Below are 13283 nucleotides of genomic sequence, written 5' to 3' on the forward strand. Positions count from 1 at the left end.
TTTTCCTGGTTATATCCTGCCATTATTGAGTAACTAATATGTTTTGTACACCTGGAGAGCTATGTCATACACTTGAAGCTGAATTGCAGCTCTAGTTCTTAATAACCTTAAAGCCAGTAGGAATGTGATGGACACCAGCAGAAATGTCCATTTATTTATTTCTAAGTAAATGGTTCTAAAAAGAAGTATGGTTCTAAAAAGAAGTATTATATATGTATGTTCCTGGATCTGGATTTTTTCCCCATTGCTTTATATTTCCCAGGCTTTTTATACTGCTGTTGGTAACCAATTTCAGTGAAAGACAATGTTTAATATCCTTTATGCTGTATACTTGAAGTTACTCTAAGTAATAATTACTTTTAGTAACAATTACACTAATTACACTAATGTTTCAATCCATATATTATATAGTAATGTATCAATCACCATCTTCCCTTCAATAGGTGATAGGCATCCTGTTAACAAAGCCTCACACATTATCTTGAATATCTCTAAACCAGTATATTGAAACTTTGAAAATATGTATGTTTATTAATATAGAATAAATTATTAATCCCTACTTGGAATGTTTATCTGTCAAGCCTGAAACATATCCCTTTTTCATTTAACTTTGAGAAAGATTTCAGAGAAAATATGACTTATTCAACAATTTCAGTGAAAATGTCTTATTGTTTACCTTAAATATTTGCAATTCAGCAAGATCCTAAGGAACAACTCTCATCAGGAATGTATATGTTCTGCACTGTTCACAAACAACACACACACACACGCATGTGCGCACGCACATACACACACAAAATTTTGGACCAAAACAACATACATTTTAAAAGGAAAAAAAGTACTGTCTAGAAAATTATATGAAAACTTACATGAATATTCTTACAGTTGTATTATTATTCTACTTCTCCAGAAGGTAAAGGGCCTTATGGGAACAAAAGATGCAGTAAAAGCCCCAACCCAAATAACTAGAAATATCTCAGAAGAGAAAAAGGTTGCTATAATAGGTATCAGCAGATACTGTTCATATAGTTTGAACACATTTTTACAAACATTGTAATTAGAAGATGGACCTAGAAAGCAGCACAGATTTGAAGGGAGATTACCTCTTTCATCAGTACTACCAGTTGCATTCCAAAAATAAATCCTTTGAAATTAAATGTTGAGAAACAATACACAAATAGATTTTAGACAGGAAAGTAAGAAGGGTGAAGAAAAATATAGATCCACAATAAATAAAACTCACCACCAAATACATCTCCATTCTGGTAGCTTTTCCCCTTCTGAGCTTCCTCTTCATTTTGTACAGCAGAAACATGCTTGGCTGATGCACAGCCCATAGTTTCATTTAGTCAACTCCAGCTTGACTAAGCCGCAAACCATTTCTACAGGTAAGCACACATGGTCTTTGTGTTTTTGGGAAAAATAATCCACCTTCCAGCTTTGTAGTCAAGACACTTTTAAAAATCTGTGATATAAAAAAGAGGAATAAGAAAAAAATCAATAGGTGTATGAGCTAAATGGCTATTACTAATGTGTTCCACAGTAAAATATTTAAAAAGAAGTGTGTTCTTTAGTGGTCCTTTTCCTTATTACATAAATTCTTATCTATTGTAAAAGGAATTTATATTATTTAACCTCTATAACATTATTTTAAAAAATATCTTGCTTTAATGGCTAAAGCTTTCTTTTAATCAGCAAATTTTGTCACAACACACAAAATAAAGGAATAATTTAATTTAAACAATTCCTTTATCATGTACAAACACAACATGGGTTTCAAGGAGAGAAATCTGTAGAATTTTCATACAAATGATGATTTAGTGACGAAGTAGTTCCATTTTTAACACACAGCTATCATGTATGTCAACTTTAGGAAATGGGTCTATTATTGATATTGTTGGGTAAATAGTTATTCAGAAGGTTCATGAATAATTGAATAAGATCAATTCCCATACACCCCAATAAATCATACCTCAGCATCAAATTTCTACTCTATCAACATCTTGCTGAATCAATCCACATAATGGACTGAACTTCAGCATAACCAGTATATGGATATTATTTTAAGTTGCATGGGCTTTCTAAAGAATCCCTTAGATTCAAATTTATGAGATATTCTCCTTCCAGAGAATACCTATGCATAATGTAAAACAGCCCACAGACCTGTGGATACTATTATTAATCCATAAACTAGATTTTCCAGACCTCCTGTTCTTCACTTGAGGGGTTTTTGTAACTCTTGAATTTATACAGTATAACAAATTCTTCAGCGCTTACTTGGTCCGTTATTCCTATATCTGTTTCTATAAAACTCTGAAGAGAAAAGCTAGGTCTATTTCTATAAAAATTCCTTGCCATTATAATCAATATTGGTTACGTTGGAATACAATAAACAATGTTATATATCATTAAAAGACTAGCTTCTCTTCTCTAGAACAGCCACACACACAAAAAATCAAGTGTTTAGTTTTACTTAAATACCCTTGAAACATGGTGATCTTGTAAAAACAGGGAGCCTCATAAAGCAAGATCTGACACTGGTTCGTTACAGAAACATTTAAAATTAACCAAGCAGTCTGGATTTGATGAAAAACTGTAACTTCTAATATCCTCCTTACAGTTATGCTTGGATAAGATGGGTGACACCAATCCCATAGATTGCTGTGACTAAATATTACTCTAAGTTATAATGCATAATATATATATCATATACCAGGATGCACTAATTATATTTATTGCTTATTATGCTTATTTGCATAATAATAACATGGGACTAAGTTCAAATATAAAGAAGACCAAACTAACAACAGGCACAGCAACCAGCCGTAAAATTGATAATGAAAATACTGAAGTGGTGGATAGCTTTTGCCATTTAGGATTTATTATAGACACAGAAAATATACTGTCGACTAGCACTTGGCAGATCTGATAGACCTTGGAAAAGATAGGTGCAGTGGTGGGATTAATATATTTTTTTTACTACTGGTTCTGTGGGCGTGGTTTGATAGGCCTGGAGTGGCTTGGTGGGCATGGCAGGGGAAGGTTACTGCAAAATCCCATTCCCTCCCCACCCCACTAACCTGCTTTCCACCTCCGTTCTCCTGTGCAGAACAATAACAGAAGACCCAGCCAATTAGCTGGGACTCAGAAGGTAGAGAATAAATGGGGGCGGGGCCAGTCAGAGGTGGTATTTGCTGGTTCTCTGAAATACTCAAAATTTCTGCTACAGGTTCTCCAGAACTGGTCAGAACCAGCTGAATACCACCTCTGGATGGGTGTATACCTCCAAGGACAGAGTTGTGCAGACCATTTCCTGCAACATTTGGTGAAAGTGAAAGTTGGATGGACTAATCTAATTTCAGGGGGAAGAATATTCCATAAAGAAGGCACTTCGGCAGCAAAAGTATGTCTCTTGGGCCTCAACAGCTGATGGCACCTTTCAGCATGTCTTCTCAACTAGATTTTACAAGCAGGTCAATTTAACTAGAGAGAAATGATCCCTCAGATAGCCCAGTTCCCATGACATTTTAGTTGCCATTTAATTGTGATTTCAGTGAGTTTTTTGGATCTTTTTTTGCCTTTTTTTTTTAGCAAAATAGGACCACCAATACTTCTTTCAATCTGCCACTTATATTCACGGAAGAAAAGAGATATGGAGATGATAGGCATTCTTATTTCAGTTTATTTTCCCTACCAAATCACTGCCAATTCATGTCTATTGTCATTTATTGCAACAAATCTTCAGATCTATAATCATGTATTCCAGTACTCCCATTAATCTGGAAGTGTGAAACCGTCTGGCCCGATATACAGTTAAAGTAGTCGAAAAAGCAAAGATCAACCACTTTTAAATGTTTTTGCTTTCCCTATATTCATCCTGTTGGTTATTTAATCTCATATGTCTCTGCCTTGTCAAAAATCTTCTTTTATAGCAGCATTTGTATCTGCAAGCATGATCTTAAGCAAAATTCTGCTTATGTGAAGAAACATTGTGTAATTTATAACTTCTCGATTACTTCTTCTTCTGTATAGGTATATATACCACCAATCTATCTCATTCCTTCTTGTTCCATATTTGTTGACATGCTATTTATTTATTTAGAAAACTTATATAGCCACCTACTCAGTGACTCTATGTGGCTTACAGGCAATAAAAATGCAGTATAGAAAAAATGAAAATAAAAAAACAGTAACTACCCTCACCCACCAATAAAATGTTAGTATTTTAAGTGCCTATTCTCTAGTTTTCTTGTAATCCTTTTGATTCTGAAGGCATATTTTTAGTAAATGTTCATTTTCTTGTTCATTTCCTTTACCTCTTGACATTTTGACTGCTACATCTTTTCTTGTACTTTCACTCTTCTACTAAAAGTCTGTTCAGTCATTGTATGGGTTTGTTGCCATAGGTTTTTATTTTCTCTCCCTTTCCTGGCTCTTCTGATAGCTTAGTCTGAAAGCACTCGGATCCTTTCTTCACTGATACTCCGAGAATATTTTTTCCACTTCAACTTTCATAATCTCTCTTATCTCTTCTCATAGTTCCTAGTTTGCTATTGAATGAATTATTATACTGAATCTGTTCCTTACATTGATCTTATATTCTGACTGACCTTCAAGTGAGAGCTTGCTGGCACACCTACTCACTTAATGCTCTAAATATAATCTGTATATCTGACACCAATAATTTATAGTTTGCTCTACAATCTGTACCTAGCCTTTCCTGTCTGACTAGAATACATTTCTCCAGCTTCTATTTCTCATTATTTAGTCTATTTAATTTCAGTATTGTCCATATGGTGATGTCTATATCTAGAGTCTGTTTATATTGAACAAATGCTGGCAGTACACAAGAAATCTTTCTACAAAAGTCTATTAGCCTATCTGTCACATTATTACATTTACCCAATCTGAATCTTTCTAATTCTACATATTGTACCTCCGGATCTACAATTTTTGCATTCCAGCCATTCATTAACAGCACTACAACTTTTCTTGAAGTCTCATCTAGTGATTTGCCACAAAATTCTTCAATGCGCAGGGTTACAATCATTCAGATCAGAAACACCATGTATTGTTTTGTGTGGTTTAATCCATCATCATCTCTTCAAGCTGCTTCAGGTTAGTTTGGATAGAGTTAAACAAAACAAGAAAGATTTAACCACTCAAATCCATATAACAGTGTTTATTTTTTTATTAAGGGTAGATAAACAGCAGAATTAGCTCAGCATTACACAGTTAATACAATGTGTGACTTGATGCTGGTTTACACAAAGTGGTACTCAGTGTATATCCAGCAGGCCATTATCAAATCTATTGCAAGGTCTCTATGGCAAGTGTGCAAGATTTTTCTGGAAAACATCCATATGGAAATTATGTCCTCTAATTAATAAGTACTGCAGAACATCTGGTGGCAGGGGAAGCACAATAGTGCTTGGAAACCTGGGAAAAAGAAATCCTAGAGGGTGGTACTGTGTAGTAACAGAAACACACTACACAAGGCAAGCATTCTGGAGAGTAGTGGCACATTTTTTTAATAGTGAAAAACAGAAAAATTGTATTTGCTAACTAGGTCATTCTTGCAGTAATCAACTCTCCTTTCCAAATCATTGTTTACCTCTCAGCTGCTCTGATGTGTCATCTGATATCCAATTTACCCATTTTAGCATATAGAGTGAAGTCTTTTTAAATTAATTTTTACTGCTTTTAAAATAATGAAAGATAAATTAAAAAACACCAATGCATGCATTGTCAAATAAAAAACACATACATAGAAATTAGAAGAAAGTTTTAAACCTGCTATTAATAATAAATAAATATTTAAGTAACTATGGATTTTAAGACAAAGAGTTAGCAACCATCATAAAATAAACAAGATGTACTACAATACTAATTTACATGGTAGAATACATTAATTAGTACTTGATTGATTTTCCTATTTATTATAATTTTTATTAATTTGCGGAATGAATAAAAAAGTAACCGAAATTAGAATTCATAGAAAATACAATTTTATTTTTCATTAAATCTCTTTTTCCCCTCAATCCTACCAAAACAGAGCATGCTTTAACTGCTGTATAGTGGCTGGGAGGAGATCACCACAATTAATTTCATTGGTTAAGAAGAATATAAGAATATCCGTACTTGATTAGGACAAGGTCTGTGTTGAACAAGGATTTTGTTCCTTACAATGGCCTCTTGCAAACACGAGATGGAGACATGTCCCCCTCCCAAGTTATTGTACTGTAGTTGGAGGCATGCCTAACAGAAACTAATAGCCCTTCATATACCTAACCCCAGTGAATATTTTAGTCCTCCCTTAAAAACATTCAAGTTAATAACCACCAGGATGTCTTATAATGAATTCTATAGTAAATGTTTTCCTATGTGAAAGACTACTTTCTTTTGTTTGTTCTAGATCTTCTTCTGAGCAACTATATTTATAATCCTAGGATGGTGCTTTGAGAATCGGGGGGGGGGGAGAATGGGGACGGGGACTACATCTGGTCCATGTCTCACCATGCAAAACTCAATTTTAAACACTTTAACCATGCAGTTTGCCTTTTTATTTTTATTTTTGGCAAACTCTTAAGATCAACAGAAATACAATTCCAATCTCAGAATATCTAAGGAGTACTTCCTTTCTACTTGGACTATATAGTATCATTTGGGAAGAGCTAATATTCATTTTTTATTAAATGAATCTTTCCCCTCTCTCTGCTCCACTATTTAGGTAAATAGATAGCAGCAAGCTCTATTCTCTGTTAAGTGATATTATGCAGATATTGGGATCTGTGTTCATTCGACTGTCTATGATGGCAGCACTAGCAGCCTACTTTTATCAAAGTGCTTTGTTGGAGATATGCCAGGAAGCTACATGGACACAACCGTCTACTTTTATCCTACACAATAGGCTGGTATTTCTCAACTTGGCAACTTAAAAATGTGTGTACTTCATCTCCCAGAATTTCCCAGCCAGCATGGGAATCCAGCATAACTAATAACTAGTACAACACTTTTAGAAAATAAAATGGCAATCCAGGAAATTATAGGTCAGTACACTTAACATGTATCCAGGAAAAAGTGGTAGAAACTATAATCAAAGAATTAACTAAGCACAGAAAATTCTGCAAAGTCCTGCTTCACTAAACTTCTAAAGTTTTTGAGGGAGTGAATGAAGGTCATACTGTAAAGTGGGAGTTTGAAAATGCCTCTGATAAAGTTCCTCATCAAAGTAATTCAGGAGTCATAGAATAAGAATAGTTATCCATTTAAGGATTGCTAATGGATTAAAAAACAGAAAGCAAACAAGCATTTTTTTTCAAAGGACAGTAAAAAGTACACACTCTCAAGGATCTGGGTTGTGATTGCTGCTTTTTAACTTGTTCATAAAGCATCTTAATTAAACAATAAATATGACTTGGCTATCTTTACAAAACTATCTGTAACTATCCAGGAAAAACACCTTGGAGACATGAGACAGCTGTGTTAAAGGCAAAATCCATGCTAAGGATCAACAGGAAAGCTTTATCAATGTTTTAAGGAAAAAGTTAGCATTGCTCATGAGAAGGTAGAGAAGACTGCAAAGAGAGCTCCAAGCCATGTTTCAGATACAACAGAAAGATACCATTCTGCAAAGATACTATTCTTACATTTTCCTTCTGAGCATCCCTCTTCAAGGGATTTCCACTTGACTCCATAAGACATCCTACTGCAGTGTTTCTTAACCTTACCAACTTTAAGACATGTGGACCTAAACTCGCAGAATTCTCCAGCCAGCATGATTTCCATTTGGTTGTGTAAGACATCCTAGTGCAGGGTTGTCAAACTCACGTGGTCACAGCGACTTCACATGACATATCAGAACTTTTTTCCTCTTTGCTAAACTGGGCAGGGGTGGGCCAGCATGTGATGCATTCAGCCTATGGGCCATGAGTTTGACACCCCTATCCTAGTGAATGGCTTCTGGGTAGCTAAGTCAACTGTCTCTACTTTCAGGCAGCTGTACCCACTCTTCCAGGCAATATAGAAATCTAGGTATGACCAATGAAGGGCAAATGTTTGGAAGTCAAAGATATTCTCTGAGAGGAAGACATGTTAGACTCATTTTAGACTTCCAAAATGGTGGCCCACAGGCCAGATGCATCACACACAGGCCACGCTCACCCCAGCTCCGCGAATGGGAAAAATGTCACAAAACATCACATGACAGCAATGTGACGCAGCAAGTTTGACACCGTGTATTTGAGAAACAATTCAAAGCTACTAAGGCTCCAATTATGAGGATGTACTTGAGACAATTTCTACTAATCTTCAGAAAAACTCTAGAGAAACTGACAGAAAATGTTTTAAAGAGGCAGAGTTAGCAACAATGGGAATCTTTGGGTATAGAGTTCATACATACACTTTAAAAGTTCTCAGAGGTAGAGGATCGGAATGGAACTAGAAAGGGGCAAATGTTGCTATAAAGAAAAAATTAGATTCCCACAGTCCCCATCAGCACACTGTTGTGCACAGTTTTTGAGCCTCATGCAGGGTGTCATTGATATTTGTATTCTAGATATGGCCTCCAATGTCAGTCTAGGAGAGCAGAGCCAGGAAAGGCAATGAAGGGTGATACAGGACACCACACTTGAGTAGATATTTGAAGACTGAGCAGTCTCTGTAAGAAGCTATGCATAAATCTTGCTTAGTGAATATTGCTGCTCCTGCCTGAAAGACATGATTATCTGCTTGTATTCTTGAGTAAATTAGATAAAAATGGGGTCATGTTCTCTCCCACTCTCTCATAAAAGTGGTGGCATTTTGCCACAGATGCTTGACAATCCTAGGGCATTTAGCTTGCAAAGATTACAAACTGTCCTAACTACCAATTATTCATTTAAGGAATGAAAAAGTAGAATTAGGAATTAAAAGAATAAACTTTTAAAACTGAAAGATGATCAAGTGTAACAGATGAATGTGTTAATGTCACAACTGAAAAGAAGGATCTCAGGGCAGCTATGCTATGCGATTTCTTTATGTGTTCTCATTTGCTGCATCATTATACTTTTATCTTTGTAAAAATCTGCTTTTAATCCATGTAGAACAGGGGCGTCAAACTTGCATCACAGCATCGTCATGTGACATATCACGACTTTTCCCCCTTTCGTTAAATTGGGCTTAGGCGTGGCCAGCATCTGGCCCACAGCAGTGAGTTTGACATTCCTGATGTAGAAGTAATCCTCTTTTAGGAACAACTGCAAAGGGCAACTCTATATTAAGCTAAACAGTTACTAAGTAAAACCACAAGTATGCTTATTATCTTTCTTCAGATTTTCTTTGTTTTTCAGACCTGCAAAGGTAATAAATGTTAGGGTTGGTCAGTCATAAAGTAATTTTTCATTACTGTTCTGACCTTTATAATTACTAGCTGATTATAAGGCAGACAGATTAAACTCCACAAAGGCATCCATACAAAGTCTCTTTATTGGTTCATCAGGCATCCTCAGATATAATTCATGGTTATGTCGAGATTCATCTCAATGTCCAATTCTCTGCACAGCTGATTTTATGGTGTAAAAGGATGGTAATCTTTCATCCCATGCCAAAGGGGCAAGGGGGAGAGACACCAGCACACTGCTGGAGTCCAGGCAAGAGTGCAGGAACCTCCCACAACCCAACCAAGGGTCAATTCAGTGACCAATCAGGATTACAGAGGTGACCACATGACATGGATTAAATTTCCCAGGATGCATGAACTACATTTACCATGAGGCATTCCCTTAAGGGGACAGCTCCCAATTCCTAACTAACTATGCCAATTCCCCATTAACTATAAACTGTCTGGACAAGACAATTACTATCATAACTGTGAATAGTTGTTCAGCAGTTGCTAAATGAGGACTACCTGTAGAAAAGCAAGGTGCTACCAACGGTGAAACACCTACAGTAAAGGTAGCAGAGAGCAGACAACGTCACCATATATGCAAGTTAGCAGTAAAAAGGGAACTCTAGAAGAGATTGTGAAGTTCATTTGCTATATCAAATCCAGATAATCCAATGGAACTTTAACAAGGCAGCAATCTGTAATTTATACAGCACACCTTCTCAGGACTATTTGTAGCTTTTACACTTCAAATAAAATACATGGAACCAAGAGTAAGATTTTATTGAAACACTACGTCATACTCAAATATCTCCAAAGTAGTTTTATTTTAAAATGTCTATTTAAATCAACCTCCTTTGACAGATATTAAATGTCCATTAGTAAAATGACTGACTTGATTTAAAACAACCAATCTTCCCAAATCTTAATTAGGCTGATCCTGATTAATTTAATGAGATCAGTCCAGACCAGCAAATTGCTGATCCTTGGGCTGGGTGGGTACTGCTATGTAGTGAATTTTATGAGTAAGTCAACATTTTCAGTTATTTGTCTTATTCTGAATTAAAATGTCATTAAACAGTGCCAGTGATCAGGCAGCCAGTACCGTACTACCTCTGTTCCATTATTGCTCAGTGCCTAATTCTAACTTTCTCTAGTTCAATGTGCCCCATAAAATTCTCAATGGGGAAGAAAGTAAAAGAAATACTGAGTAAAACCTATATGCCCCAGGTTATCTTATCTTGCTGATGCAAACACTTATAAGTGTGATTACTTGGGGGAGGGTGGTTGCTTCTTGTGCTCAGAGAGAAATCACACTAACAAATACCAAAGATGAAATTACGATAGTATATATATAAACCCCACTTTTTTATTTTAAATTCTCATACAGGAAATAGAGTTGACAATAAAATTCATCCCAACTACCTATGAGAAGATATAGGTAGTATATTTTATAGTGGGGCTTTCAAATTTCCTGAGTTCAGAACTGTTTTCACTGTCACTTTTTGCGAGGAACTCTCTCTTATATCTCTCGCACACTGTCTATATTTGCAAAGCATAATTGCAAAGTAACAAGATTGTTTCTTTCCTTTCCCTTCCCTTTAAACTGAAAGTACAACCCATGGCTTCCAGAAATGCTGAAATCATTAGTGTCTTCTGTACTAACATAATCAAATTTTCTTAATCTCCTTTTTTCAATATGCACAAATAATAAATAACAATAAGTAGTGACTGTAATATTTAAGCAATGAGCTTAAGATAAAAACCCTTATTGTGCAACAAATATTTTATGTAATCTGCAGCAGTTTTTTAATGTATTCAATTTTGAATAAAAAAGCTAAATTATCTTATGCATACTGACATTTTAAATCATAACCTAATACTGATATAATGCTTCTCTTTTTACTCTTCGGTGATCTAAGTTATTTAATCCTTAGTGTTAATAATATTTAGTCAACATCACAGATTTGTAGCAAAATAATTTTATGCATTAACTGTGTTTTCCAAATCAACAACAATCCCCAATAGGTTTCAAAGGCAGGTTTTCAGTTTAAAATCCACCACTTTATGCTACATGTTTTTTAAAACATTGTTGGCACTACTGACAAAAGGCTGCCTTTAAAACTTCCTGTGATAAAGAACTAATTGACAAATCAACCAATCTTGCTTGGAAGTTTTTCAACTCTGGGCTTCACTGATTTAATACCTACTTTCCAGCTGCTAATAGAACTTTGCAGAAACTGAACAGGTCTTGCTAGCTGAAATCTGTTTCTGGAGCTCTTACTTGGAATCTGCCACTAAAGCAATTCCAAGTCTAGTGTAGTGATTCAAGGAATCATTTGGCTTGAATGGAACAACACAACTTTTTCAACTATTTCCATCCTGCCACATTTCTTCCAGTCATGGGAAAGGTCAGGGAAAGATTCAGTGAAGAATTTCACATAGGAACATGTCCCAATGCTATAACATTTACAGTATTCATGTTACCTTTTAACTTCAAGGGCTCAGTAAAATGATGGCATAACTACAGCAATACTGTAATTTATCTTTCCACAGTTTGGTTTTCTCCAAATATATCGGACTGCAATCTGGATCATGACTCTGCCAACATAATCCTATGTGATGTTAATTGGGGCTTGATAGAAATTGGCATTTGGCAGAAAAATGAAATAAATATTAAATAAATAATAACAGTATGCTCTGAAGGACAACTGTGCATTATTTATTTGCTGGCAGGTAAACATACTCTGGACAAACAAATAATTTGTTACCTACACTCCCAGTGCAATTGCATTAACTAAACTAGTGTTTATTGAAATCAGGGCTTTTTTACATAAGACATTATTTGATATTTGGTCAATAGGTGCTCAAACAAAGCAAAGTCACTAAATTACAGATACAGATACAGATAATCAGAGTTGGAAGGGACCTTGTAGGTCATCTAGTCCAACCCCCCGCCCAAGCGGAAGACCCTACACCATTTCTGACAAATGGCTGTCCAATCTCTTCTTGAAAGTTTCAAGTGATGGCGCTCCCACAACTTCCAAGGGCAGGCTGTTCCATTGGTTGATTGTTCTCACTGTCAGAAAGTTTCTCCTTGTTTCCAGGTTAAATCTCTCCTTGTTCAGTTTCCATCGATTATTCCTTGTCTGGCCTACAGGAGCTTTAGAAAATAGCTTGACCCCTTCCTCTCTGTGGCATATATCAATTATTCAGAGCTAAACATGCAAGCAGGCTTTATTAATATTTTATGCATGACCACTGTAATTTCCAAAATCTAACACTGGTTTTAGAAGTGAAAATATAGGGGTCCACACGTTCCATTGTCCAATATTGAATTGTTATTCTTTTCTCTTTCCCCTATCAATTGACATTCATGAAATGCTAGTATGTGGATAAATTTGCCTATCCAGCCCTGCCCCTTCGTCATCTTATGGTCTCATTATATAGGGAAGGAACAATTGGTGCATCTTTATGTAAGCTTCATTAAATATATTAACAATATATTCTCATTCGAAGTTCATGCATATTTTTAGACAAAATTCATTCAATTCCATAAGTCTTCTTAAAGAATAGATGCCAGTATCTGAAAAAGTTGATTGTTCTTGCCTGCTCTAAGAAAATATGGTATTTGTGATGAGGTTAAAATGTCCCTAAAGATAATTAGAGAGAATAAAATTTATTAAATACTGGATTCATTATACAAGGAAGATTCTGCAATATTGAAATAATACATACTATGTAAACAGTTTTCTAATAAAACTTCAGTTTGTTTTCATAAAGCATTCCCCAATAATTCATCATAAAACAAGCTCCAGCTTGTACAAAGCAAAGATACTAAAATTTCATCAAGAAATACCTGAAAATAGCCTAACTAGGCAAAAACGATAAACAAACACTTCAAATTACAATTGTCTCC

At 35.4% G+C, this 13283-nt stretch overlaps 1 protein-coding gene across 2 annotated transcripts in view; it reads right to left on the minus strand.

The window, feature by feature from the left end:
- Positions 1 to 13283, minus strand: part of C3H1orf21 (chromosome 3 C1orf21 homolog) — a 148021-nt gene that overhangs the window by 94791 nt on the left and 39947 nt on the right. For both annotated transcript variants that reach the window (XM_026669268.2, XM_087960852.1), the window contains exon 2: positions 1244 to 1465. In XM_026669268.2, the coding sequence (XP_026525053.1) occupies positions 1244 to 1337 (94 nt within the window). In that variant the 5' untranslated portion in view covers positions 1338 to 1465. The remainder of the gene's footprint in view (positions 1 to 1243; positions 1466 to 13283) is intronic.

This window comes from Notechis scutatus, chromosome 3 (assembly GCF_049901735.1).
Source record: "Notechis scutatus isolate UNSWTSFEM ecotype Mainland chromosome 3, rNotScu1.2, whole genome shotgun sequence".
NCBI classification, from domain to species: Eukaryota; Metazoa; Chordata; class Lepidosauria; order Squamata; family Elapidae; genus Notechis; species Notechis scutatus.